The sequence below is a fragment of the Saccopteryx bilineata genome, chromosome 2, assembly GCF_036850765.1.
Source record: "Saccopteryx bilineata isolate mSacBil1 chromosome 2, mSacBil1_pri_phased_curated, whole genome shotgun sequence".
Taxonomy (NCBI): Eukaryota; Metazoa; Chordata; class Mammalia; order Chiroptera; family Emballonuridae; genus Saccopteryx; species Saccopteryx bilineata.
Window position 1 is genome coordinate 921852 of NC_089491.1, and position 27805 is coordinate 949656.

A 27805-nucleotide genomic window follows, 5' to 3' on the forward strand; every position below is an offset into this window, starting at 1 on the left:
CTCGGTTTAGATGTGGGTGTTTGAGTCGTCATTTCCACTCCTGGAGAGACGGGGACGACCAGGAAGCCTTCCGTGGCGGGACATAACTCCAGGAACTGCCCGGGTGGACCGGCGGGATCCAGGACGGACGTCTCGGACGAGGGGCGGGAGGGCGGACGCAGAGCGGCGCCTTTAAGTGGGGGTGGTGCGCACTGGAGGCGGGCGCGAGTGGCTGTGGACGCGCTACCGGGGCGGAGCCGGCGCGGAGCTGGCCCGGAGCACCGAGACCCCGCCTCCGCGCGGGCGATGCCGAGCTGCACGGCGGGTGGCGGGGCCGGCGGGGCGCGCAGAGGAGCTGGCCGCGGCGCGGAGGCGGCCGGAGCGCGGCCCCGCCATGGGCTTCCTGCACCAGCTGCAGCTGCTGCTCTGGAAGAATGTGACGCTGAAGCGCCGGAGCCCGGTGAGCGAACCCCGCGCCGCGGGCCTGACGGCCGCCGAGGCCGCGCGCACCGGGGCCAGCGCCGCGCTCCTCGCGCGCACGTGCGGAGGGCCGGGCGCGCGCAGACCCCCGGCGGGCTTCGAGGAGCGCGCGAGGCGGGCGGTGGGCCGTAGCCCCTTCTCAGTCGGGCCCCGCGCGCTCCTGCCCGAGCTCCGGCCTCCAAGGAGAGGGCACGGCCGTGCCAAGCCCGCCGCCCGCTGACATTCGCGGTGCTCGGCTGAGTCACTGGCGCCCTCCGCAGCGCGCTGTCCAGGGCCAGCTTCAGAGGTGGGGGGACAGGCGGCCCAGGGATCCTGGGGTCACAGGAGACCCTGGTTACCGGGACGGACAGAGGGCTGGCCTGGGGGCCTTGCTCTGGCTCTGAGGCTTCTTGGTCTCTGGGCCCAGCCCCCCTGGATCCCCTGCAGGGACCCTGCCTCTTCCCGCGGTGCGCTACTCCTCTGTCCTTGGGCAGGTCCTCCTTCTCTCCCTTCCCACTCTGTCCACTAGTCCTGCCTCTTACTGCTTTCTCACCACTAGGAATGTCCTTACTGGACTGCCCTCAGACGCCTGAGTGCCTGCACCCTTTTGTCCTTTGGGGCATCCGCCCTCAGGCTGATCCACTCTTAGAGCCTCCTCCTGGCTCAGCCTCCTCTGGTAGTTAGGTCCTGACGTTTGGAGCTGTGACCACCAGGCTCCCCAGCTCTCTGAGAGCTCAGGGCAAAGCTGCTGTTAGGGACTGAGGCTTTGGTGAAGAGATGGCTCTGGATGTAGTGGATGTCGTCATACTGGCCCTCACCGATCTGGCCCCAAGAAGGGCGGCAGCACTCACCAGAGAGGCCTGGGCGGCTTGGGTTTCTGAATGGACCCTGGGGATTTTCCAGAATGGAACCCAGAGCAGACCAAGTGGGGGCGTAAGAAGGAGTCATCCTCTTGCCCACCTGGGGACCAGCAGGCTTCCTGTCCCACCTGGCCCTGGGACCCCCTTGCCCCAGCAGCTCCTCCCCGGGTCCCTCCTTGAGAAGGGCTTTGAAGCCCACAGTGGGAGACTTGGGGCTGTGGACAGGGCAGGGTGGCTGTCATCACCGTGGCCTGGCAGGATTCCCCTGGGCAGCTGGCCCTGGAGGGAAGCCAGGGTTGGGTATACTCCCTGTCCAGGGTGCCTGGGGCTGGCTGGCGGGCTGGCTCTGGGTCAGGCCTGCAGCCCCAGACAGCTTCTGCTGCAGCTTCCTTCGCCTTGGGTTTTGGGTCACTGGGGACAGCAGCGTAGAGCTCAGGAGAAGAAGGGGCATTGGGAAGTGGGCGTGCATTAGTATCAGCTCTCGGGCCTTGGCAGGAGCAGTCTCCCCCAGAGGCCAGGAGCAAGGCTGGCATGATGGTCCCTGCATCCACTGGGGACCCCAAAACTCAGGGGAGGGGGCAGTGGTTTGCAGGAGTCCCTGGCAAGCAGGTGGGAGGCAGCCGTTGTCCTATACTGAGGAGTGGCCCCCGCCTGCTAAGCTGCCCCCACCCAGAACCTTCCTGTGCCCGTTTCACCGTGGTCCCAGGGGCTGGGTAGACCACGTAGAGGTCCTTGTCTTGCCACTCCTGGCGATGGTGGCAGAGGCCTTGCTGGCTGGTGGTGCACTGGCTCTGGGGATGGCTGGATGCAGGGCACAATCTTACTGGACCCTCCCTTCCAGCAGGTCTTGGGCTTCAGAATTGGACCTCTGGGCTTGTTCAGCAGAGGTTTTGCCCTGCGTGCTGTGGGCCAGGCTGGGGGTTTAGGGGGGGCACACCCTCTGGAAAGCTCGGTCTGGAGCGTAGGAACCAAGGACTTTGGACCTTGTTCACTCCCTCTTCCCAAGCTCTGGGTCACCGTTTCTCTCCCTGTGGGTGTGGCCTATCCCTTCTTAGCAGAACAAGGGTCTACCCTGGGGCCAAAGGCTACTACTCCTGGTGAAGAGACTGGATTACTGTCCCCAAGTCACTCAGATGGGAGGGAGCAACTCCATCCTCAGGTCTCACCTGTTCTGTCCTTGGACACAGCAGGAGGGGGCTCAGGCCTGGGGTGGGTACCCAGGTCTCACGAAACAATATGGAGGCACTGGGCTGGCCTCAGGGACAGGATGTGACCACCTTGTGGGCCCCTGGGTGGGCTGCCCAGGTGGGGCTGGACCAGTGCTGCCTGCCTGTAACCAGATGCCCCTCTGGCCACCGGCCCTGCGCCTGCCCAGTGGGCCTCTCCTCCTCCTCCCAGTAGCTCATGTGCAGCCGTTGCCATAGCAATGAGGAGGCAGGGAGGCCTGTTGCTGCAGTTACTCAGTGGAGGTGCCTGGTGGCAGGGCGGGTGTGGGTGGGGCTGGCAGGCCGTGACCCTGGCCTCCGGAGTGGCCACTTGCACACACACAGCCGCCCTGGCCCTATGTGCATGCAGGCGTGTGATGTGTGCCTCTGACCAGCTCTGTGGGTGCCCGCGATGCCTCCCTGGCAAGCCCTGGGCTGGATCCTGGCTCGGGGAGGGGGTGGAGGCTGGCACGGGCTGGGGCGGGTGTTCCAGGCCACAGAGCACTATTGTCAGAGCACAGTAAACAGCCACAGCTGCCCCACCTCCGGGGACCGGGGGCTCGCACCCTGGGCCAGACAGGCTGCTGCGGGGATGGGGACCTCTGAAGTCTGTGTTTGGTTGGGTGGTGAGGACGAAGGAGACGGTGGCCTCTGAGAAGACGGCTGGGTGGGGGTGGGGTCCAGGGCGCGCCCTGGGGCTGGGCAGGAGGCTCCCTCAAGAGCAGCTGGCCTGAGAGCCTCCTCCTTGCCCGCCCCCTCTCTGAGCGGAGAGCGGTCGGTCGGGGTGAGACCGGGAAGACCTTCACTGTCCAGGTGAAGGGGAGCCGGGGCCCCTGGCAGTTCCTTCCCTCTCGGCTCAGCCGGGTGCCGAGCCTTGGGTGGCAGGAACACTGAGCAGAGGCCCGGAGTGGGCAGGGCTGCTCCCACCCGTCTCAGCCACCTGGGGAAGGGAGCAGGGCCAGGGCAGCAGGGCGTGCCTGTGCCTCGGGCTGGGGGCTATCCGACGCCTGACCAGGGCTTACCAGAGGCTCAGGCCCCCCCTGGCCAGAGCCAGGCTTCATCTCTGTAGGCCCTGCAGGTGGGGGAGAAGATGAGCTGGCACATGGCTGGGTCAGAGTGGACCACAAGCTGCCTGATTTTGTCCCTGTTGGCCCTCAGCATGGCAAGCAGAGCTTGGGCTGGCAGGAGGGAGACCTGGTGCTCCCTTGGGCCAGACAATATTTGCTCTCTTGCCCTGTGAAAAGTCCCTCTAAGGAAGCGTTGACCTTCTTTGTCCCCTGGGGGAGCACAGAGAGACTGGTCTAGGCTGCTCTGGGCTGGGCTGGCCCTTCAGGAAGGGCATCTGTCTGGCAGGGAAAGGAGGGCTCAGGTTTGTCCTGTCCAGGCCTGGGTGGGTGGCCTCACTCCACCTGCCCTTTCCAGTGGGTCCTGGCCTTCGAGATCTTCATCCCTCTGGTCCTCTTCTTCATCCTGCTGGGGCTTCGGCAGAAGAAACCAACCATCTCTGTGAAGGAAGGTGAGGGTTCTTGGGGGTGGGCCCAGGGCATAGCTGGGTGGGTGGGTGGGTGGGGGCAGGCAGCCCTCACTGCATCACACATGCATGTCCTGTGTGCACGTGACCACACGTGTGTGTGTCCCGGATCCCACGGTCCTCACCCCCTACGTGCAGTCTGTGAGCCGACTCCCCGAGTGGTCCCTGGCCACGCCTCTCGGCCGGGCTGGAGGAAGTGGCTGGCCCGGGTGACCACACGTGCCGAGTGCCTGTTCCTCACGGTTCTCCTCTGTTCTGTTTTGCCCCTCCCCTGCATGGTCTCTTGTCCTCCTCCATCGCCCGCATGCAGTCTGTAAGTGAGCGGCCGCCTCCTCCATGCTGGCCCAGCACAGCTGCAGGGGGGTCCTGGGCGGCCTCCTGGTGTGGCTTGAGCGACCCTCCCCCCATCCCTGCTTGCATTAACAGCCTTTCCAAACCAAACCTGCTGGGTCCTGCAGAGCCCCCGCCACTGTCGGGGCCGGCTGGCTCGGGGGGAGGGGGCTGTGGGTGCTGGGAGCAAAGGGCAGGCCAGGTGCCTCGGGGGTCCCTCTCTCGGTGGGGTTCCTGGGCTCTGCCTCGCAGGGCTGGGGCACTGGCCGCTGATGCTCAGACCCTGTACTCACTCCTGCGTTCACTCTGCTAAACTGGCTGGCCGGAGAGGTCAGAGGTCGCTGCCCAGCAGGGGGCTCCGATGCTCCTGGTGGGCTCTTTGGCCATGCCACACCTGAATTCTTTGGGGCGAGGGTGGTCAGGGCACTTTGACCTTGGCTAGCTGAGGGAGGAAGGGTGCTCTGGGAGTGGTGAGGACAGGGTGGCTGGCGAGACACCCTCTGACCTCTGACCTGCTGGGGCCACGTGCACGAGAACTCTTGGCCCTCTGTTGCCTGTCTGCCGCCTGAAGCTGCTTTTCCTTCCTGACTGTCTCTAAATTTCTCTCCTTGGCCTCTCCCCTCCTCCCCTCCTCTCTCTCCTTCTGTCCCCCTCTCCTTGGGCCCTCTCACCTGCCCTGTCCCCCCAGCCTTCTACACAGCAGCGCCCCTCACCTCGGCCGGCATCCTGCCTGTCATGCAGTCACTGTGCCCAGATGGCCAGAGGGATGAGTTTGGCTTCCTGCAGTATGCCAACTCCACGTGAGTGCCCCGGTACCCCTGGGAGTCCAGCCACCCCCACCCCCGCCCCCACCGGCCTGGCCGGGCTGACCTCCCTGTGGTGCTGCAGGGTCACTCAGCTGCTGGAGCGCCTGGACCGCGTGGTGGAGGAGAGCAACCTGTTCGACCCAGAGCGGCCCAGCCTGGGCTCGGAGCTCGAGGCCCTGCGTCAGCACCTGGAAGCCCTCAGCGCGGACCCCAGTACCTGGGGGAAGCACTTGGACAGACCTTCAGGTACATCCTGAGCAGGCTGGGCTGTATCTCTGTGTGTGTGTGTGTGTTGGGGGGAGGGGGGTGGCAGGCTCGAGCTGGTGTCAGCGGGGTTTGAGCCCCAGCTGAGTGACGTCCTGCCCTGGGCTGGGGCTGTTGTGCCCCAGGCTGCCTGTCTAAACCAGTGATTTTCAACCAGCATGCTGCAAGAATTTTTAAAATATGCAATTCCTAACTATTTAGTCAGAGGCACTGACTTCTTTTCCCTTCGATTGTCAAGTAAATAATGATGTTCAGTTGGTTAGAGCGTCATCCTGATACACCAAGGTTACAGGTTCAATTCTTAGTCAGGACACATACAAGAATCAACCCATGAATGCATAAATAAATGGAACAGCAAATTGTTTCTCTCTTTCCCTTCCTCCCTCCTCCTCTTTCCCCCTCCTTCCCTTCTCCCTCTCCTTTCCTCTTTCTTTCCTTTTTTTTTTTTTTTGGTGACAGGGACAGAGAGAGTCAGAGAGAGGGACAGATAGTGACAGACAGACAGGAAGGGAAAGAGATGAGAAGCATCAATTCTTCGTTGCAGCCCCTTAGTTGTTCATTGATTGCTTTCTCATATGTGCCTTGACGGGGGGGGGGGGGGGGGACTACAGCAGACCGAGTGACCCCTTGCTCAAGCCAGCGACCTTGGGTCCAAGCTGGTGAGCTTTGCTCAAACCAGATGAGCCCACGCTCAAGCTGGCGACCTCGGGGTTTTGAACCTGGGTCCTCTGCATCCCAGTCCGATGCTCCATCCACTGCGCTACCGCCTGGTCAGGCTCTTTTCCTTTCTAAAATCAATGTTAAATAAATATATATATATATATATATATATATATATATATATATATATATATGCACACACATTTTTTAAAGTGATAACAACCAGCTCTCTCTATATATACCTTTTTTTCTTTTAATGACAACAACCAGCCCTGGCCGGATAGCTTGGTTGGTTAGAGCATCATCCCAAATTGGAGAGGTAGCTGGTTCGATCCCTGGTCAGGGCATACACAGGAACAGATCGATGTTCCTCTCTCTTTCTCACTCTCTCCCTTCCTCTCTCTAAAGTCAGTAAAAAAATAAATATTTTAAAAAAACAACAGCTAGTACAACCATAGCTGTCTGGTATGAATGAATCAAAATTATACCTTTCTTTTTTTTTTTTTTTTTTGTCAGATCAGCAAAAACCATATTTCTTTTGGTGTGCTGCAGAATGTTAGTAATTAGTTTATGTGTGCCAGGAGATTTTTTTTTTTTTTTAATTTTATTTTTCTGAAGCTGGAAACGGGGAGAGACAGTCAGACAGACTCCCGCATGCGCCCGACGGGGATCCACCCGGCACGCCCACCAGGGGGCGATGCTCTGCCCCTCTGGGCCTCGCTCTGTGGCAACCAGAGCCACTCTAGCGCCTGGGGCAGAGGCCAAGGAGCCATCCCCAGCGCCCGGGCCATCTTTGCTCCAGTGGAGCCTCGGCTGCGGGAGGGGAAGAGAGAGACAGAGAGGAAGGAGAGGGGGAGGGGTGGAGAAGCAGATGGGCACCTCTCCTGTGTGCCCTGGCTGGGAATTGAACCCGGGACTCCTGCACACCAGGCTGACGCTCTACCACTGAGCCAACCAGCCAGGGCCTAGGAGATTTTAAAAAGCTTGAAAATCCCTGGCTGTTGGTCTAAACAGTTGCTCTGAGTTCCCGGGATGCACGCACTCGGACGGCCCGGCTGAGCTGCCTGCCACCGTGGCTGAGCCATGGGGCCCAGGAGCTTGGCTCTGAGCCTGTTCAGAGCTGGCCCTTATCCCTGTCCTTCTGCCTGTCCAGTGTCCTCCTTCTCTCTGGACTCGGTGGCCAGGGACCCTAGGGAGCTGTGGCGCTTCCTGACGCAGAACCTGTCACTGCCTAACAGCACGGCCCAGGCCCTCCTGGCTGCCCAGGTGGACATGCCCGAGGTGAGCCAGCATGCGTCTGCCCTTGGGGGAGCTCTGAAGCCCAGCCACTCCGCTTTGCCCTCCCTGGTTGTGGGGCTGGTGATGGCAGGGCACGCAGAGCTCTCAGATGATGACCCTGGGGGCCGGGCTTAGAGCCCCAAGCCTGAACCGTGCCTCCTTGCACCCCAGGTCTATCGCCTGCTCTTTGGCCCTTCGCCTGCCCTGAATGTGGAGTCCGGCCTCCGCAGGGGTCAGGAGCCCTGGGGAGGTCTGCCTACCAGCTCCCTATTCCGTTTGGAGGTGAGGAGGCCTGTGAGAGGGAAAGGAGATTGCTGCCTGCCTCTGGGTGGGTGTTTCTGCCCGGCGGGTGCAGAAAGGGGCTCTCTTGATCATTCTGGTCTCTTTCTGGGGTAAAGGAGGGTCCTAGAGGAGGGGAAGTCAGGATGGTGACCGGTACCTTTCCCTCTCACTGGAGAACCTGTGCATTCAGACCTGGCACAGGGGTCGAGTTAAGGCCTGAGGCCGTCTTGGGCCAGAGCCTTGGTTCCTTGGGGTTGGGGCTCCTTCCCAGCCATTCCCCTGTACCCACCCCCAGGAGCTGCTAGCGGCCCCCATCCTCCTGGAGCAACTCACATGCGCACCGGGCTCCAGGGAGCTGGGCCGGATCCTCACGGTGCCCCCGGCTCAGCAGCCTGCCCTGCAGGCCTACCGGGACACCATCTGCAGTGGGCAGGCCTCAGCCCGTGCCCAGCACTTTTCCGGGCTGGCCGCAGAGCTCCAGAAGCAGCTGGATGTGGCCAAGATCACCCAGCAGGTGAGGTGGCCCTGCCTGCCATCTGGCCTGCAGGTCCAATGTCCAGGCTGGAGGAAGTGCTAGACTTCCTGCAGGACTCTGGCCTGCGGCTGTATAGGTGGCACATGCTTATGGTTGGGCGGGTGTCCTGCAACCTCCAACAATGCCATGCCTTGCGCCCCTGCCCCGCCCCGCCCTATGTCCTTACCCCAGTCCCTGGCCCGTGCTCCCCGTAACCCCTTCCTCCCAGCCAATGACCCTTTGCTGGTGTCCTCCCTGTTCCACCCTGACCATAGTTACCAACCTGTCAGCACCCCCAGCCCCTGTTCCCTCCTCTGGGCCTTTCTGTCCCCACATGCCCGATTTCCCCTCAGCTGGGCCTGGATGCCCCCAACGGCTCAGCCCCCCAGCAGCAGCCACCGCCCCCACGGCAGCTGCAGGCGCTGCTGGAGGACCTCCTGGATGCCCAGAGAGTTCTGCAGGACGTCGATGTCCTGTCGGCCCTGGCCCTGCTGCTGCCCCAGGGTGCCTGCGCCCACCGGGCTCCCGGACCCCCAGCCAGTAGTCCTGGCGGGACTGGCAACGGCACAGGGGCCGGTACGGGCACCGTCTCCAACACCACAGTGGAGGACGGTGCCCCGTCTGCTGCGACCCCCGCCTCCGCTGATGCACTGCAGGGCCAGTGCTCCGCCTTCGTGCAGCTCTGGGCAGCCCTGCAGCCCATCCTGTGTGGTAACAACCGGTAGGTGGGTGGCAGGGAAAGGGTGGAGGTGGGGGCAAACAAGGCAGATGGAGCAGGGCCTGACCCCACGGCCTGGCTCTGATTCCCCCACTCCCCCCTGCCCCGGTGACACACCCCCACTCCAGACCTCACCAGGCTCCCACTTTGAAGTCGGGTCACGTGCCCCGCCTAGCCCCATCCTGAACACAGGCGGACCCTTTGAGGCCACGCCCATGCCACGCCCACCCTGAAGCCCCACCCCCCTGACGGGGTTCCTGCTCTAGCACCATTGAGCCGGAGGCACTACGACGTGGCAACATGAGCTCCCTGGGCTTCACGAGCAAAGAACAGCGGAACCTGGGCCTCCTGGTGCACCTCATGACCAGCAACCCCAAGATCCTATACGCGCCCGCGGGCTCTGAGGCTGACCGTGTCATCCTGAAGGTGCGTGAGTCCATGCCCAGAGTTCAGCTTCCAGTGTCTTCTGGGGCAGGAGCTGGCGGAGGGTTCTGCAGGCCGAGACGAGGGTTCTGCAGGCCGAGACGCCTGCGCAGAAGAGGGGTGTCCCCTAGCCCTCGAGCTCGATGTGGCTCTGTGGGTGACGGAACTCGTGGGTGGGGTTGAATGAGGGGCAGAGTGAGTGGGGGCTGCCCTGGGGATGTACCAGATGGGCTGGTGTGGTGCAGGGTCCTGGCCTGGCTGGGCATGGCTGAGGCCGGTCAGCGCTGGTGTGGGTGGAGGAAAGAAAGCATGCAGAAATTTTCCAGAGCAGCATCCAGTGGGCGAGATGTGGGCCAGGCAGCTGAGCAGTTTGGAGCCAGCTGAGGGCAAGGTGTCCATGGCCATCCCAGGGGAGAGGTCCTGGAACAAGAAGAAACCAGGGCTGGACATGACCCCGGGAGGGGACAGGCTGCATGTGAGGAGAGAGGAACGCCGAGTGTCAGAGCTGTTCATGGGGTTGCACGGACAGGGGTCTGAGGCAGGAGCTGGGAGGGCACAGCTGGTGAGGTCGGGGAGCCAGGCATCGCGCTGCCCCGTGGAGCGGGCAGAGCAAGATTCAGGGGGTGTGCTGCAGGGTGGGAAGGGAGGGAGAGAGGGCTTGGAGCTTCCAGGTGGACAGTTGGCCAGAGCCAAAGTGGTTGTGGGTGGGGACTGGCGCGTGGCTGGTGCCCACTGTGGGGGAGGTGAGGGGTGGAGACCCACCTCGCTGGCCGGGGTCCTTGCGTGAGCCCCATGCCCTCACCCTCTGCAGGCCAACGAGACCTTTGCCTTTGTAGGCAACGTGACCCACTATGCCCAGGTCTGGCTCAACATCTCAGCTGAGATCCGGAGTTTCCTGGAACAGGGCAGGCTTCAGCAGCACCTACACTGGCTGCAGCAGGTGCTTGGGGGGGGGGGAGCCCACTCTGTCCTGTCCTGGGTGGTGGTCAGTGCACGCCCCGCTCTAAGCCGGTTCCCCCCCCCCCAGTATGTGGCGGAGCTGCGGCTGCATCCCGAGGCAGTCAACTTGTCGCTGGAGGAGCTGCCACCGGCCCTGCGCCAGGACAACTTCTCCCTGCCGAACGGCTCAGTCCTGCTGCAGCAGCTGGACACCATCGACAACGCAGCCTGTGGCTGGATCCAGTTCATGTCCAAGGTGGGGTGGACGAGCCCTGTGGACGCCTCCGCTGGGGCCCAGGGCCAGCTCCCACAATGCCTCTCCCCGCAGGTGAGCGTGGACATCTTCAAGGGTTTCCCGGATGAGGAGAGCATCGTCAACTACACTCTCAACCAGGCCTACCAGGACAACGTCACTGTGTTCGCCAGTGAGTCAGCCCCGCCTTGGGTGTCCCCCCAACCCCTGCTCCTCCACCGACCGGCCTGCAGCCCCCTCTTGCAGTCAGCCCCGCCCCGCCCCTCCTCCATTCCCAGCCCATCCCAGCCCCAGCCCCAGCCCCAAAGCCATCCCCTTTATCACCAGCCTCCGTGACTCCACCCGTCAGGGTCCTGCTCCTCATCCCGCCCCATGACTCCGCCCCCCACTCCCACCTTCTTCCTCAGCGACATCTCACGTCTCACGCACTCCTGTCCCTCCTGCTCTCTGCAGGCCCCCCTCCCGGGTCTTGCTCCTCTCACCCCTGGCCCCCCCCTGCACACCCCTACGGTGTCCCTTATCCTGTCCCAGGTGTAATCTTCCAGACGCGCAAGGATGGCTCCCTGCCGCCCCACGTGCACTACAAGATCCGACAGAACTCCAGCTTCACCGAGAAAACCAACGAGATCCGCCGGGCCTACTGGCGGCCGGGGCCCAACACCGGCGGCCGCTTCTACTTCCTCTACGGCTTCGTCTGGATCCAGGGTAAGGGCTGCCCCCCGGGGTGGGGCACTGGGTTGGGGGCAGGCCCCACCGCAGGGTCTGCTGACCGTTGACCCCGCCCACAGACATGATGGAGCGCGCCATCATCAACACCTTCGTGGGGCATGATGTAGTGGAGCCCGGCAGCTACGTGCAGATGTTCCCCTACCCCTGCTACACGCGGGACGAGTGAGTGCTGGGTGCTGGGGCGGCTGGGGGCGGGGCGCAGGGGCGGGGCCAAGCCCATCCTTCACACCCCGCCCCCACCGCAGCTTCCTGTTTGTCATTGAACACATGATGCCGCTGTGCATGGTGATTTCCTGGGTCTACTCAGTGGCCATGACCATCCAGCACATTGTGGCAGAGAAGGAGCACCGGCTGAAAGAGGTGTGGGGGAGCAGCAGGGGGAGGAGTGGAGGTGGGGGGCAACTGCGGACACCCCTCCCTCCCCAGCCCATGCCCCAAGGTCCCCTGCACCTGTCATGTGGTCTCCTGGCCACACAGGTCATGAAGACGATGGGCCTGGACAACGCGGTGCACTGGGTGGCCTGGTTCATCACGGGCTTCGTGCAGCTGTCCATCTCGGTGACGGCGCTCACTGCCATCCTCAAGTACGGCCAGGTCCTCATGCACAGCCACGTGCTCATCATCTGGCTGTTCCTGGCCGTCTACGCCGTGGCCACCATCATGTTCTGGTGAGAGCGAGCCCTGTGGCTGGCGGCGGGCTGGGAGGGTGAGCCCTCCTGCCCCCCCGGAAAGTGCCGAGACAGCCCTGCTCAGAGCTCCTCGGCACCCCCACGTGGGGAGCTGCGGAGGCACTGTGCTCAGCGCTGAGGCTGGGTGTGGCTGATAGCCGGTGGCCCTTCCTGCCCCTGCCCCAGCTTTCTGGTGTCCGTACTGTACTCCAAGGCCAAGTTGGCCTCAGCCTGCGGCGGCATCATCTACTTCCTGAGCTATGTGCCCTACATGTACGTGGCGATTCGAGAGGAGGTGGCCCACGATAAGATCACTGCCTTCGAGAAGTGCATTGCGGTGAGGGTTGTGGTGGGTGGGTGGGGTGGGGAGTGCGTCCGGCCTCCGCGCCCGCACTGACGCTGCCGCCTCCTCAGTCCCTGATGTCCACAACAGCCTTTGGCCTGGGCTCCAAGTACTTTGCCCTGTACGAGGTGGCAGGTGTGGGTATCCAGTGGCACACGTTCAGCCAGTCACCCGTGGAAGGGGACGACTTCAACCTGCTCCTGGCTGTCACCATGCTGATGGTGGATGCTGTGGTCTACGGTGTGCTCACGTGGTATATCGAGGCCGTGCACCCAGGTACCAGTCAACCCGTTGGAGGGGATAGGGTGTGAGAGGGCTGCACCTCCCTTGTGGGGACCTAGCTCTTAGCCCCAGGCGCTGGGTCAGCCTCCTGTCCTCTCCCCTCCCAACCCCCAGGCATGTACGGGCTGCCGCGGCCCTGGTACTTCCCACTGCAGAAGTCCTACTGGCTGGGCAGTGGGCGGACAGAGGCGTGGGAGTGGAGCTGGCCCTGGGCACGTGCCCCCCGCCTCAGCGTCATGGAGGAGGACCAGGCCTGTGCCATGGAGAGCCGGCGCTTGGGTGAGGCGGGAGCCAGGTTGGCGGCTGGGGCAGTCATTGGGTTTTTGGGGGCCAGGGGAGCCTTGAGGAGCCTTAGCACTGACCTGTGGCTCTGGTGCAGAGGAGACTCGGGGCATAGAGGAAGAGCCCACCCACCTGCCCCTGGTGGTCTGCGTGGACAAACTCACCAAGGTCTACAAGAATGACAAGAAGCTGGCCCTGAATAAGCTGAGCTTGAACCTCTACGAGAACCAGGTGGTGTCCTTTCTGGGCCACAACGGGGCTGGCAAGACCACCACCATGTGAGTGTCAGAGGACCAGCCTGGGATTCCTGACCAAGTAGGTGGCAGGGTGGACTTCCTGCAGGAGGCGGGGGTTGTGACTCTGCCCATCCACCCAGGTCTATCCTCACGGGCCTGTTCCCGCCCACATCGGGTTCCGCCACCATCTACGGGCACGACATCCGAACAGAGATGGACGAGATCCGCAAGAATCTGGGCATGTGTCCACAGCACAACGTGCTCTTTGACCGGCTCACGGTGGAGGAGCACCTCTGGTTCTACTCGCGACTGAAGAGCATGGCCCAAGAGGAGATCCGCAAGGAGATGGACAAGTGGGTGGGGCGGGGCGGGGCCCAGGTTGGATGGGGCGGGGCCTAGTGTGGGATAAGGCGGGGCCTGGGTGGGGCCGGCCCAGGATATGGGCGGGTCTCAGAGGTAGCTGCAGCCACCTCCCTACAGCCGGGGTCCCTTGCTGTTCCGTCTCACCTTCAGAATGATCGAAGACCTGGAGCTTTCCAACAAGCGGCACTCGCTGGTGCAGACGCTGTCTGGTGGCATGAAGCGCAAGCTCTCCGTGGCCATCGCCTTCGTGGGCGGCTCCCGTGCCATCATCCTGGACGAGCCCACAGCAGGCGTGGATCCCTACGCGCGCCGTGCCATCTGGGACCTCATCCTGAAGTACAAGCCTGGTGAGTGGGGAGCCGGGTGGGGAGGGGTGTGCCCCTTCCCGGCCCCGCCCAGCCCCGCCCCACTCTCCTGACCGGATCTTGGCCTCGGCAGGCCGCACCATCCTCCTGTCCACGCATCACATGGACGAGGCCGACCTGCTCGGGGACCGCATCGCCATCATCTCCCACGGGAAGCTCAAGTGCTGCGGCTCCCCGCTGTTCCTCAAGGGCGCCTACGGGGACGGCTACCGCCTCACGCTGGTCAAGCGTCCTGCCGAGCCCGGGGGCCCCCAAGGTCCGTGCTGAGGCCACCTGAGCTGGCCTCGGTCCCCCAAGCCCCGGGGGACTAGGGACATAAGAAGGGCTGCACCCTCCCTGTTGCCCCGCAGGCCCAGGATGTCCGTTCTGGGCTGGCTCACCCTTTCCTCAGGCCCCCGTCTTGGCTTGGCTGTACTCTCGAAGAGGATCCCTTCTCCTGCAGCCCCTGAGTGAAGCCCCTCCGTTCTCCCCTTCCCTCCTAGAGCCAGGGCTGACATCCAGCCCCCCGGCTCGGGCCCAGCTGAGCAGCTGCTCAGAGCCCCAGGTGTCGCAGTTTATCCGCAAGCACGTGGCCTCCTGTCTTCTGGTCTCAGACACAAGCACCGAGCTCTCCTACATTCTGCCCAGCGAGGCCACCAAGAAGGGGGCCTTTGAGCGCCTCTTCCAGGTGTGAGGGCAGGGCTCTGGTGGGGCCTGCAGATGAGAGGGCAGGGTATGGGGGTGGGGCCACAGGGGAGGTGGGGCAGCCCCCGCACATAGGGGGCAGGGTTGGTGGAAGGGGCGGGGTCAGTGGTGGAGGGAGGGGCAGGTACTGCGTCCAGCCAGGAGCAAGCAGGCCGTGCAGGGGGCGGGCCTTGTAAGAGTGGGGCCAGCAGAGGGCCAGGGGTCGGTGGAGGGGCTGGACAAGTGGAGGAGGGGGTGGGGCGGGAAAGCGGATAGGCGCACCCTCGTCTGGCCCCCTGTTTCTGGGCCTCACCCAGCACCTTTCACAGCACCTGGAGTGCAGCCTGGACTTATTACACCTGAGTAGCTTTGGGCTAATGGACACCACCCTGGAAGAGGTGTTCCTCAAGGTGTCGGAGGAGGACCAGTCCCTGGAGAACAGTGAGGCAGGTGAGAGGCCCCAGAGCTGCTGGTGAGCCCTGCTGCACCCCATCCCACCAGGTCTAAACTCGGGCCTGGGGCTCTTCACTATTCTCCTGTCTCCGGTGGCCCAGGGTTCCTAGGACTCCCTGGGGTCAATCGGGGCCTGGGGGTGTCCCGGGCAGGCCTGCAGGTGGCAAGCCACCCTTGAGCCCCCTCTCCCTTCTCCCACGACAGACGTGAAGGAGTCCAGGAAGGACGCGCTTCCTGGGGCCGAGGGCCTGGCCTCGCTGGGCGAGGCGCACGCGGGCAACCTGGCCAGGTGCACGGAGCTGACCCAGTCCCAGGCCTCGCTGCAGTCGGGGTCCTCGGTGGGCTCTTCCCGTGGGGATGAGGGAGCGGGCTACGCGGACGTCTACGGTGACTACCAGCCCCTCTTCAACAATCTGCATGACCCCGACAACGTCAGCTTGCAAGGTGGGCGGGGCTCGGCCCGGTGGGGGCGGGGGGGGGGGGTTCCTGGGGGGGGTGCAGGGCAGCGGGCTCAACCTCGCTGCCCTGTGCAGAGGCCGAGGCGGAGGGCCTCACGAGGGTCGGCCCAGTGGGGCCGGGTGGGGTTCCTGGGGGGGGGGTGTGCAGGGCAGCGGGCTCAACCTCGCTGCCCTGTGCAGAAACCGAGGCGGAGGCCCTCACGAGGGTCGGCCCGGTGGGGCCGGGTGGGGTTCCTGGGGGGGTTCCTGGGGGGGTGCAGGGCAGCGGGCTCAACCTCGCTGCCCCGCGCAGAGGCCGAGGCGGAGGGCCTCACGAGGGTCGGCCCGGTGGGGCCGGGTGGGGTTCCTGGGGGGTGCAGGGCAGCGGGCTCAACCTCGCTGCCCCGTGCAGAGGCCGAGACAGAGGCCCTCACGAGGGTCGGCCAGGGCAGCTGCAAGCTGGAGGGCTGGTGGTTGAAGGTGCGCCAGTTCCACGGACTCCTGGTGAAGCGTTTCCACTGCGCCCGCCGCAACTCCAAGGCGCTCTCCTCCCAGATCCTGCTCCCCGCTTTGTTCGTCTGTGTGGCTATGACTGTGGCCCTCTCCGTCCCCGAGATAGGTACGGCTGCTTGGCCAGGCAGAGGGGCATCAGGGCTCGTGAGACTGTGGCTCTTCTCTCCTCCTGAGCCACTTGGTTGGGGGACACACGTCCCGTTCAGGGTCTGGCACTGTGTCTGAGACTGGCGGGCACCCCTGGGTATTCGTGCCTCCCTGGGGTCCAGACCTGAGCTTGGTCTTCACGACCACTGCACTGGGCAGGGCGGTCTGGGTCCGGGGCCTCAGGCAGGCCGTCCGCACTCGGCTCAGGCTTTCCCTGCACTCCCCGCTAGGTGACCTGCCTGCGCTGGTCCTGTCACCCTCCCAGTACCACAACTACACCCAGCCCCGTGGCAACTTCATCCCCTACGCCAATGAGGAGCGTCCGGAGTACCGGTGAGGCTGCCCACCAGGTCGCTGTGGTGGGCAGGAGCTAGGTTTGATCACTGAGATGGGTGGGCACCCACCACCTCTTCTCGACTCACACTGTGGGTTCCCCCAGATGTCACCTGTCGCCCGACGCCAGCCCCCAGCAGCTCGTGAGCACGTTCCGGCTGCCGTCAGGCGTGGGCGCCACCTGTGTGCTCAAGTCTCCCGCCAACGGCTCGCTGGGGTCCACGGTGAATCTGAGCAGCGGCGAGTCACGCCTGCTGGCTGCCCGGTTCTTCGACAGCATGTGCCTGGAGTCCTTCACGCAGGGGCTGCCTCTGTCCAACTTTGTGCCACCCCCACCCTCGCCCGCACCATCTGACTCCCCAGTGTCTCCCGATGAGGACTTGGTGCAGGCCTGGAACACCTCCTTGCCTCCCACCTCCGGACCAGGTACTGCCTCTCCTGGCTGCCGGGGGCTGTGGGGCAGAGCAGGCCCTGCTGACTGCCCTCTGTGCCCGCAGAGAACTGGACATCGGCGCCCTCCCTGCCACGCCTGGTGCGGGAGCCCGTCCGCTGCACCTGCTCCACCCAGGGCACTGGCTTCTCCTGCCCGAGTGGTGTGGGCGGGCACCCACCTCAGATGCGGGTGGTCACGGGCGACATCCTGACCGACATCACTGGCCACAATGTCTCCGAGTACCTGCTGTTCACTTCTGACCGTTTCCGGCTGCACCGGTGAGCCGGATGGGAGGCTCGTGCAGGCTGCGGGCAAGGGGCCGCCACCCGCCGCCCGTGTGGCCTCACTGCTCCTTGACCTTGTCCAGGTATGGGGCCATCACCTTTGGCAACATCCAGAAGTCCATCCCGGCCTCCTTTGGCGCCCGGGCCCCAGCCATGGTGCGGAAGATTGCCGTGCGTCAGGCAGCCCAGGTGAGCACCTCCGAGCCCCAGGACCCGTAGCATCCAGCCCTCACCTGAGGTCTGTGGGGACCCACAGGGCTCTTGGCTCTTTCTGTGTGTCCCCCCCAGGTTTTCTACAACAACAAGGGGTACCACAGTATGCCCACCTACCTCAACAGCCTCAACAACGCCATCCTGCGCGCCAACCTGCCCAAAAGCAAAGGCAACCCAGCGGCCTATGGTGAGCCTAGGTGCAGTGGGCTGGGCTGGGTGGCTTGGAGCAGGTCCCTGAGGCTGTCACTTCCTGTGCCCCAGGCATCACTGTCACCAACCACCCCATGAACAAGACAAGTGCCAGCCTCTCCCTGGACTACCTGTATGTATGGGGGCAGGGGCAGGGGCGGGGGCATTGCCGTGGGGCCGGACACTGGCCAGGGCTGAGGGCTGCCGCACCCACAGGCTGCAGGGCACGGATGTGGTCATCGCCATCTTTATCATCGTGGCCATGTCCTTCGTGCCGGCCAGCTTCGTGGTCTTCCTGGTGGCCGAGAAGTCCACCAAGGCCAAGCACCTGCAGTTCGTCAGCGGCTGCAACCCCGTCATCTACTGGCTGGCCAACTACGTGTGGGACATGGTGCGCCCCTCCCACGTGGCCGGTTGGGGTGTTCCCTCGACCCCCAGACCTCTGATCATTTCATCACCCCGTCAGCTGCCTGGCCCACCTGTCCTGTCCCAGACCCTTCTGCTTCCCCCTCCCCCATGTCCCTCACCCCTGCCCTGGGTCCTTCACTGCTGACCCTCACCAGCCACCTCTGCTCTGGTAGCTAAACTACCTGGTCCCAGCCACCTGCTGTGTCATCATCCTGTTTGTGTTCGACTTGCCGGCCTACACATCACCCACCAACTTCCCTGCCGTGCTCTCTCTGTTCCTGCTGTATGGGTAAGGGGGAGTGGGCCGGCGGGGGCAGTGGGCGAGGGGCGGGGCCGGGCTACCTGGTGACCGCCCTCCGCCCTCCCGCCTGCAGGTGGTCCATCACCCCCATCATGTACCCAGCCTCCTTCTGGTTTGAAGTCCCCAGCTCGGCCTACGTGTTTCTCATCGTCATCAACCTCTTCATCGGCATCACGGCCACTGTGGCCACCTTCCTGCTGCAGCTCTTTGAGCACGACAAGGTGGGGGTGGGAGGGTGCGGTGCGTGGCAGGCCGCAGGGCTGAGGCTGTGCCTGTGGCCCCTGACAACCCCCTGGGACCCTCTAGGACTTGAAGGTGGTCAACAGTTACCTGAAGAGCTGCTTCCTCCTCTTCCCCAACTACAACCTCGGCCACGGGCTCATGGAGATGGCTTACAACGAGTACCTCAACGAGTACTACGCCAAGATTGGTGAGGCGGGCAGGGGGCCGGGCCTGGGGGTGGGGCTGTGGGCAGCAGAGGCTGCTGAGCAGGAGGACAGAGTGCATCAGGGACTTCCCGGGAGGGGGGGGCCTCGCTCGTGGGGACTCATGGGATTCCAGACACAGGCCTTGAACCAGCTGCCCCACAGGCCAGTTTGACAAGATGAAGTCCCCGTTCGAGTGGGACATTGTCACCAGAGGGCTGGTGGCCATGACGGTGGAGGGCTTCGTGGGCTTTTTCCTCACCATCATGTGCCAGTACAACTTCCTGCGGCAGCCACAGTGAGTGTGGGCGGCAGGAGTGCGGGGTGGGGGGTGCAGGGGGGAGGCGCTGGGGTGCGTGGAAGGGCCCGCTGGATACTGCCCACCCTCTTCCCTAGGCGCATGCCAGTGTCTACCAAACCCATAGAGGACGACGTGGACGTGGCTAGCGAGCGGCAGCGAGTGCTGCGGGGAGACGCCGACAATGACATGGTCAAGATTGAGAATCTGACCAAGGTGAGCCTCCCACATGGGGGAGAGAGGCCTGGAGGGCCGAGGCCCCAGGGCTGCCTTCAGTGTAGGGGCCCTGGCCTAAAGGGGCGTGGTTAGGGAGTTGAGGTGGCCTGGTGGGGCGTGGCTCAGGGCTCTGGGGGCGGGCCTATGGGAGGGCGTGGTTAGGGAGTTGAGGTGGCCTGGTGGGGGCGTGGCTCAGAGCTTTGAGGGCGGGCCTATGGGAGGTGGCCTGGTGGGGGCGTGGCTCAGGGCTCGGGGCGGGCCTATGGGAGGGCGTGGTTAGGAAGTTGAGGTGGCCTGGTGGGGGCGTGGTTCAGAGCTATGGGGGCGGGCCTATGGGAGGACGTGGTTAGGGAAGTTGAGGTAGTCTGGTGGGGGCGTGGTGGCCGGTGGGGGCGTGGCTCAGGGTTGGGGGGGTAGGCCTACAGCAGGGCGTGGTTATGGGGGAGGTGGGCAGGATCTACAGCAGGGCGTGGTTAGAGGGGAGGTGGCCCCAGTGGGGGTATGACTCAGGTCTGTGGGGGCGGGTCTACAGGAGAGCATGGTTAGGGGCAAGGCGGCCCATTGGAGGCGTGGCTCAGGTCGTCCAGCCTGGCATGCTGAGCCACTGAGTGGGCAGCCCCTCCCCTCTGCCAGGTGTACAAGTCCAGGAAGATCGGCAGCATCCTGGCTGTGGATCGCTTGTGTCTGGGCGTGCGTCCTGGCGAGTGCTTTGGCCTGCTGGGTGTCAATGGCGCCGGCAAGACCAGCACCTTCAAGATGCTGACGGGGGATGAGAGCACGACGGGAGGCGAGGCCTTTGTCAACGGGCACAGGTGCCGGCGGCAGGCGCTCGCTTGGGTGGGCTCCTGGGCGGAAAGGGTGAGGACTGCGCCCCAGTGCTGACAACGATGTGTCCCCAGCGTGCTCAAGGAGCTGCTCCAGGTGCAGCAGAGCCTGGGGTACTGCCCGCAGTTCGATGCCCTGTTTGACGAGCTCACGGCCCGGGAGCACCTGCAGCTGTACACGCGGCTCCGTGGCATCCCCTGGAAGGACGAGGCCCGGGTGAGGGTCGCCCAAGAAAGGGGGGGCGGCCGGCGGGGAGGGTGGGCCTCTGACATCTACTCTTGCCCCAGGTGGTGAAGTGGGCCTTGGAGAAGCTAGAGCTGACCAAGTATGCGGACAAGCCGGCTGGCACCTACAGCGGAGGCAACAAGCGGAAGCTGTCCACTGCCATTGCCCTCATCGGGTACCCTGCCTTTGTCTTCCTGGTGAGCCCAGGGGGTCGGCTCCCCTGCCTTTGTCTTCCTGGTGAGCCCAGGGGGTCGGCTCCCCTGCCTTTGTCTTCCTGGTGAGCCCAGGGGGTCGGCTCCCCTGCCTTTGTCTTCCTGGTGAGCCCAGGGGGTCGGCTCCCCTGCCTTTGTCTTCCTGGTGAGCCCAGGGGGTCGGCTCCCCTGCCTTTGTCTTCCTGGTGAGCCCAGGGGGTTGGCTCCCCTGCCTTTGTCTTCCTGGTGAGCCCGGGTGGGGGGTGGCTGGTGGGGGTGCAGCCGCTAAGCCTGGCACCGCTCCCTAGGACGAGCCCACCACAGGCATGGACCCCAAAGCCCGGCGTTTCCTCTGGAACCTCATCCTGGACCTCATCAAGACGGGGCGCTCAGTGGTGCTGACGTCACACAGGTGTGGCCCCCCCCCCCTGCCCTGGCACCCCCCACCCCCACCCCACGGTGCCAGCCCGTGTGCTGTGCGTCTCCCCGCAGCATGGAGGAGTGCGAGGCGCTGTGCACACGGCTGGCCATCATGGTGAACGGGCGTCTGCGCTGTCTGGGCAGCATCCAGCACCTGAAGAACCGGTGAGTGGAGGGCCTGGTGTGGGAAGCGGGTTGTCGGGCGCGGGCAGGCAGGACGGCTTCCCTGGGCAGTGGGGGCTCTAGCCATGGGCCTGTTCGGCAGGTTTGGAGACGGCTACATGATCACGGTGAGGACCAAGAGCAGCCAGAACGTGAAGGACGTGGTGCGGTTCTTCAACCGGAACTTCCCCGAGGCTGTGCTCAAGGTGGGCGGACGGGACCCCCAGGGTGGGCAGTGGGGGGCACGGCCAGAGCGGCCTCGGACCGCCTGCCCTCCGTGCCCCTCAGGAGCGGCACCACACAAAGGTGCAGTACCAGTTGAAGTCGGAGAGCATCTCGCTGGCTCAGGTGTTCAGCAAGATGGAGCAGGTGGTGGGCGTGTTGGGCATAGAGGACTACTCGGTCAGCCAGACCACCCTGGACAACGTGAGTACCCGGGCCAGGGGTGCCAGCTGCTCGGCCCAGCCCCGCCCACCACCTGCCTCTGCCCGCCAGGTATTTGTGAACTTCGCCAAGAAGCAGAGTGACAACTTGGAGCAGCAGGAGACAGAGCCACCTTCGGCCCTTCAGTCCCCGCTGGGCCGCCTGCTCAGTCTGTTCCGGCCCCGGCCTGCGCCCACGGAGCTGCGGGCGCTTGTGGCCGACGAGCCGGAGGACCTGGACACGGAGGACGAGGGCCTCATCAGCTTCGAGGAGGAAAGGGTGAGCAGGTCCCAAGGGGTCAAGGTGGCTGGTCTGGCAGAGGCTCCGGGACATGGAGCCAGTGGCCACAGGGATTGCTGCTATCCTAAGCTCAAGGGGTGATGGGGGGCACCCCCTGATGCTCAGGTTGAGAGTACTCATGGGAAGCACAGGCTTGGGCAGAAGAGACACCCATTGCAGATCCCTCAAGATGGGGAAGCTTGGAGGGGTCTCAGAGATAGGCAGCGAAGAAATGTGGGGGCACCAGACTGAGCAGAGGCCACATCCCCTGGGAGAGCTTGGGGAGGGGGAGGGAAAGAGACCACATCTCGTCCTGGCGTGGAGCTGGATGCCCCATGTCTCTCCCTGAGCTTGCCTGTCATCTACCAGGCCCAGCTCTCCTTCAACACGGACACACTTTGCTGACCACCGGGAGCTGGCTCAAGGACACACGAAGGGGACAGAAGTCAGGCGGTGGCTGAGACCCCACCCTGTGCCCCCAGTGCCCTCCCCGCCAGGCCCTGGAGCGGGAGGTCCAGGACTAAGGGCTTCACGCCCCCTCCAGCCCCCTGACCTCGGCCACGGCCACCCCCCTTATTGTGCCAAAGGCTGGCCCGGCCCTGGGCTGCGATACCCTCACCCTGCTCTGCCTTAAAGCCTTGGGGCCAGAGCCCGTGCCTCTGCCCCTGCCCAGCTCTGCCCACCACCCCCTGGGGCCACTGGGTTGACACGGGCTGCCAGGGACACCCTCCCCTCTCCTGGTGGAGCCCGGCTTCCTGACCAGTTACGCTCTTCCACCCAGTTTGGAAGGGAAGGTGGCTGCTGCTGGCCTGGGGCCGAGGGTGGGCCAGGTTAGGGTCCCAACCCCAGACACCTATTTATTTTGCTTTAGGAAGGGGTGCCCTCACCCTGCTTTCCTGCTGGGAGGTCCCCACTGTGGGCGGGGGAGGGGTTGCCTCAAGGCTGTGGGCTAGGTACCGGACATGGTGAAGCCTGCCCACCAGCCGGGAGAGGATGCCGACCCCTCCCCGCCCCCTCAGCTGCCACTGCTGCCCCCACCCAGTTCGGCACCCTGCCCGCCCGCCCGTCCACCCGGGAGCCGGACCTGTACATAACTCACAGATGTTTGTTTTAAGTAAATAAACAAAAAAGTCCACACAAGCCTGTGGGGGGTAGGGTGTTGCAGAGATGGAGGGACAATGGGCCCCCACTGGGTAGGCTTTTCTGTGATGTCCTGGAGCAGCAGGCCCAGCTTAGAGGGAGAAGGTACAGCTCCTCATTCCTCCTGACACCCTGATGCTACAGGTCGGGAGACAAGCAGGGGCTATCCACCACTCCTCTGCCCCCCCCCAGCCTGGGTTTCCAGTGCTCAGGCACCAGTGGACAACGGGGTGTTCATGTGTAAGGTCTTGGGGCAGGACCTGTGCTCCCCTGCTGTCTTCTCCAGGGGCCGGTTGCTCACATGGGGCTTGTGGGGGGTGTACTGGGCTGTCTCCACCTCATCCTGGCCATGGGAGGGCTTCTAGGAGGAGGTGATCTCTAGGCTGAGACTCAGGTCTAGATAGGAGCACATGCAAAGGTTGGAGGTTGTATGGAGGCTCGCAGGACCTGACTGAGAAGGCTGGAGACAATGTGGTCACAAGAAAGGGTCCCCGAGCCTGGCCCCTCGAGGTCGGCCATGGCCAGTCTCCCTGCTTTGATGCTTCAGCGGGTTAGAAAGAATCACTATGGACTTGTAGGGTTTAAAAGCACGTCCTCATTCTTTACGGACATCCTTTACAATTTTTTTTTATTGTGGTACAATAGTCAAGATATCGTTTCAACCATGTGTAAATGTACAATTCTGTCATCTTTTTTATGCCCACAAGGCTCCAGATTGGGCCCGTGGGAGTCCAGCAGTGGCTTCTTGTCCCTTTGACTCCTCCCAGGCGTTTTCTGTAGCACTTCCTCACCAGCGGCTACAATGCCCAGGACACACACCTGGAATCAGCCTTTCCCCAAGGAGCTCTGGCTCCTTTCAGAGGGGATCCTGTTTGGAACCCCCAGTCTGGGCTCTGGATGTGCTTACCGCTCTGGGGGCCACGCTTCTCCGCCCTCTCAGCGGGCAGAGCTGGGATGTCCCCGTATACGTTCCTGCTAAGACAAGCATGCCCCCTCCCTGTCCCTGGACAAATCTGTGTATCCTATTGGAACCGAACCATTGAAATGTCGCTGGGAAGAACTCACAGAGGTCTCAGGACTGGGGTTTCTAACACAAACACGAGACTGGGGCTAGCAGCCAAGAGCCCTTATGGCCGAGGCTCAGGGCAGCTCTGTGGATGTGGAGACACCCCCATAGCCCAGGTAGGTCGTGGGTACAGTCAAGATCGGTGACTGTGAGTTTTTGGTCTCCTTTCTGTAAAAAGTTTACAATGAAAAATTGGTAGAAAAAAGCCAATGGTTAAATGGATAAGAAGCACTGTCTGACTGGTGGTGGCACAGTGGATAGTCAATCTGGAACACTGAGGTCCCAGGTTTGAAACCCCAAAGTCTCCAGTTTGAGCGCGGGGTTGCTGACTTGAGTGTCAGATCATATACATGAGCCTAAGGTCGCTGGCTTGAGCAAGGGGTCACTAGCTCTGCTGGAGTCCCCCGGTCAAGGCACATATGAGAGAGCAATCGGTGAAAACTCAGAAGCCGCAAGGAAGAATTGATGCTTCTCATCTCTATCTCACAAAAAAAAAAAAAAAGTACAAACCTACTTCTCATGACTGTTGGCCTGACCTGTGCTGGTGCAGTGGATGAGGTGTTGACCTGGAATACTGAAGTTGCTGGTTCAAGACCCTGGGCTTGGCTCTGACCAGTTGGCTCAGTGGTAGAGCATCAGCGAAGCATATAGATGTCCCGAGTTTGATTCCCAGCCAGGGCACACAGGAGAAGCACCCATCTGCATCTCCACCCCTCCCCCTCTCCTTCCTCTCTGTCTGTCTCTCTCTCTTCTCCCCTCCTGCAGCCAAGGCTCAATTAGAGAGTTGGCCCAGGTCCTGAGGATGGCTCCATGGCCTCTGCCTCAGGCGCTAAAAAGTGGCTCCAGTTTCTTTTTGTTTTTTGTTTTGTTTTGTTTTTTTACAGAGACAGAAAAAGAGTCAGAGAGAGGGATAGACAGGGACAGACAGACAGGAATGGAGAGATGAGAAGCATCAATCATTAGTTTTTTGTTGCGACACCTTAGTTGTTCATTGATTGCTATCTCATATGTGCCTTGACCGCGGGCCTTCAGCAGACCGAGTAACCCCTTGCTTGAGCCAGCAACCTTGGGTCCAAACTGGTGAGCTTTGCTCAAACCAGATGAGCCCACGCTCAAGCTGGTGACCTTGGGGTCTTGAACCTGGGTCCTCGGCATCCCAGTCCGACGCTCTATCCACTGCGCCACCACCTGGTCAGGCAAGTGGCTCCAGTTTCAATGGAGCAAGGGCCCCAGATGGGCAGAGCGTCACACCCCTCCCCCAGTGGGCATGCCGGGTGGATCCCGGTCGGGTGCATGCGGGAATCTCTCTCTCTGCCTCCCTTTCTCTCACTAAAAAAAAAAAGGAAGAAAAATCGAGACGTGAGTGTTTTGGCCTAGCCCGTTAGCATCTTATTTATGGACTGTGTGGGAAAACTAGTTTGGTTACGCACAGCGGAAGAATACGCAGTGATGTAGCCTGCGAGGGAGGGAGCTGGCGTTCCCCCATCCGCTTAGCTCCGCCATTTTGGAATGTTGAAAGCGCAAGTGTTCCGTTTGTGTTAGGCTAGGGTGTGTTTCAACTTACATCAAAAATTTGGGTTACAGCCTGACCTGTGGTGGCGCAGTGGACAAAGTGTCGACCTGGCAATGCTGAGGTCACTGGTTCAAAACCCTGGGCTTGGGCCTGACCTGGGGTGGCGCAGTGGATAAAGCGTTGACCTGGAATGCTGAGGTCACCGGTTCAAAACCCTGGGCTTGCCTGGTCAAGGCATATATGGGAGTTGATGCTTTCTGCTCCTCCTTTCTCTCTCTCTGTCTCCTCTCTCCAAAATGAGTAAATAAGATCTAAAAAAAAAAAAAAAAACCCTGGGCTTGGCCCTGGCTGGTTGGCTCAGTGGTAGAGCGTCGGCCTGGCATGCGGAAGTCCCGGGTTCGATTCCCGGCCAGGGCACACAGGAGAAGCGCCCATCTGCTTCTCCACCCCTCCCCCTCTCCTTCCTCTCTGTCTCTCTCTTCCCCTCCTGCAGCCAAGGCTCCATTGGAGCAAAGATGGCCCGGGCACTGAGGATGGCTCCATGACCTCTGCCTCAGGCGCTAGAATGGCTCTGGTTGCGACAGAGCAACGCCCCAGATGGGCAGAGCATCGCCCCCTGGTGGGCGTGCCGGGTGGATCCCGGTCGGGCGCGTGCGGGAGTCTGTCTGACTGCCTCCCCGTTTCCAGCTTTGGAAAAATACAAAAAAAAAAGAAAACTGGGCTTGCCTGGCCAAAGCACATATGAGAGTTGATGCTTCCTGCTCCTCCCCCTTCTCTCTCTCTCTCTCTCTCTCTCTCTCTCTCTCTCTGTCTCTCTCTCTCTAAAAAAACTGAATAAAGTTAAAAATAAAATAAAATATTTTTTAAAAATTGGGGTTAGGTCATGGTCATAGGAACAGAACTGTGTCATAGCCTGAGGACCCCGGGTATGCACAGGCATGGACTCAGAATGGCAGACAGTAACACTTTGTCTTTTTCCACTTGCTGGGGTTTATCCTCCCAGGCGCACTGGGTTCCAGAGGCCGCCATGACAGATAACCACAAACCGAGGGCTTGAAACAGTAGACGCTGACCCTCTTGCAGCCTGGAGGCCAGGAGTCCGAGACGAGGATCAGCAGGGTTGGTTCCAGAGACTGAGGGAGCCCTCGGCAGGGTTGGTTCCAGAGACTGAGGGAGCCCTCGGCAGGGTTGGTTCCAGAGACTGAGGGAGCCCTCGGCAGGGTTGGTTCCAGAGACTGAGGGAGCCTTCGGCAGGGTTGGTTCCAGAGACTGAGGGAGCCCTCGGCAGGGTTGGTTCCAGAGACTGAGGGAGCCCTCCTCCTGCTCTGCCCCAGCTGATGCTGGTTTCAGGCATCTCTGGGTTTCTTGGCTTGTAGAAGCATCACGCTGACCTCTGTCCCCACCTGCAAGCAGTGTTTGCCCTGGGTGCCTGCGTCCAAATCGCCACCCCTGCCCCCTCTTTTTAAGAGAGGAGAGAGACAAGAACACAGAGCTGCTCCTGTGTGTGCCCTGACTGGGGGATCGAACCGGCCACCTCTGTGCTCTGGGATGACACTCCAACCAACCAAGCTATCTGGCCAGGACTTAATTTTTATTGATTTTTAGAAAGACAGAGTGAGGAAGGGAGAGAGAGGGGAGGGGAAGCATTTGCTGTTGCTCTCAGCCGTGCCTGTTCTGGTTGCTTCCCGTGTGTGTCCTGACCGGGGAGCAAACCCACAACCTTGTTGTTTTGGGGTGACACTTTTTTGGGGGGTATTTTTCTGAAGTGAAAAGTGGGGAGGCAATCAGACTCTCGCATGCACCCGACTGGGATCCACCCTGCATGCCCACCAGGGGGCGATGCTCCGTTGCAATCGGAGCCATTCTAGCGCCTGAGGCAGAGGCCATGGAGCCGTCCTCAGTGCCGGGGCCAACTTTGCTCCAGTGGAGCCTTGACTGTGGGAGGGGAAGAGAGAGAGAGAGAAAGGAGAGGGGGAAGGGTGGAGAAGCAGATGGGCTCTTCTGTGTGCCCTGACCAGGAATCGAACCCAGGACTTCCACACGCCGGGCCAATGCTCTACCACTGAGCCAACTGGCCAGGGCCTTGGGATGACACTCTTAACTGATGCAGCTAATCGGCCAGGACCCAAAATTTCCCTTTATATCATTTCTTTAAAGACCTCCCCAACTCCAAATACAGTCACATTCTGAGGTGCTGGGACTTCAGCGTGAATTTGGAGGGGCACACGGTTCAGGTCACAGCCCCACTAATCTCAGACACGGAGATGCACAGGAGCAGTCCTGCATCCAGTGCACACCGTGCATGCATCCCTCCCATATTTACAAGGACACCTCCGGGCTAATTCCCAGAGGCCTGCTGACTCTCCAGGCTGCTGACACCATGTCCCCAGAAGCGCACTGTCCCCCGCCATCGCCAAGAATATGACCACCCCGTGCCAGCCTGTCGCAACCATGACCTTGTTCTGGTTTGTTTCTTGCA

The 27805-nt window shown here is 62.4% G+C and overlaps 1 protein-coding gene and 1 non-coding gene across 4 annotated transcripts; both read left to right on the forward strand.

Moving 5' to 3' along the window:
- Window positions 1–221: 221 nt before the first annotated feature.
- Window positions 222–22735, forward strand: ABCA2 (ATP binding cassette subfamily A member 2). Of its 3 annotated transcripts, none has more exons than XM_066255664.1 (49): window positions 222–439; window positions 3926–4019; window positions 5053–5164; window positions 5253–5416; window positions 7248–7375; window positions 7544–7654; window positions 7950–8168; window positions 8522–8889; window positions 9153–9312; window positions 10121–10249; window positions 10337–10504; window positions 10577–10673; window positions 11033–11206; window positions 11290–11392; window positions 11476–11590; window positions 11708–11898; window positions 12085–12235; window positions 12313–12517; window positions 12638–12802; window positions 12903–13083; window positions 13182–13394; window positions 13555–13751; window positions 13843–14025; window positions 14252–14436; window positions 14762–14882; window positions 15090–15329; window positions 15524–15558; window positions 15770–15941; window positions 16213–16315; window positions 16422–16741; window positions 16813–17026; window positions 17116–17221; window positions 17321–17432; window positions 17507–17567; window positions 17651–17825; window positions 18016–18131; window positions 18217–18364; window positions 18450–18573; window positions 18734–18866; window positions 18965–19082; window positions 19716–19894; window positions 19982–20123; window positions 20195–20329; window positions 20632–20735; window positions 20816–20908; window positions 21009–21111; window positions 21194–21331; window positions 21401–21607; window positions 21977–22735. In XM_066255664.1, the coding sequence occupies exons 1-49, from the start codon at window positions 374–376 to the stop codon at window positions 22010–22012; spliced, it is 7314 nt and encodes a 2437-aa protein (XP_066111761.1). In that variant the 5' UTR covers window positions 222–373; the 3' UTR covers window positions 22013–22735. The 3 variants fall into 3 exon arrangements, with proteins under 3 accessions (XP_066111761.1, XP_066111760.1, XP_066111759.1); XM_066255663.1 differs by lacking the exon at window positions 15524–15558 and adding an exon at window positions 15636–15670; XM_066255662.1 differs by lacking the exon at window positions 15524–15558 and having other exon boundaries at window positions 223–439; window positions 15735–15941.
- A 2932-nt stretch (window positions 22736–25667) lies between these two features.
- TRNAA-GGC (transfer RNA alanine (anticodon GGC)) lies at window positions 25668–25743 on the forward strand. The gene has a single exon. It is a non-coding gene; the product is annotated as a tRNA-Ala (tRNA).
- Window positions 25744–27805: the final 2062 nt, after the last annotated feature.

Bases quoted from the DNA above. Each gene is read 5' to 3' on its own strand.
- ABCA2 (XM_066255664.1), top strand. From the start codon at position 374: ATGGGCTTCCTGCACCAGCTGCAGCTGCTGCTCTGGAAGAATGTGACG. The intron at 10,505-10,576 runs GTGGGGTGGACG...CTCTCCCCGCAG, and splicing joins GGATCCAGTTCATGTCCAAG to GTGAGCGTGGACATCTTCAA. The intron at 20,124-20,194 runs GTGAGGGTCGCC...CTCTTGCCCCAG, and splicing joins CCTGGAAGGACGAGGCCCGG to GTGGTGAAGTGGGCCTTGGA.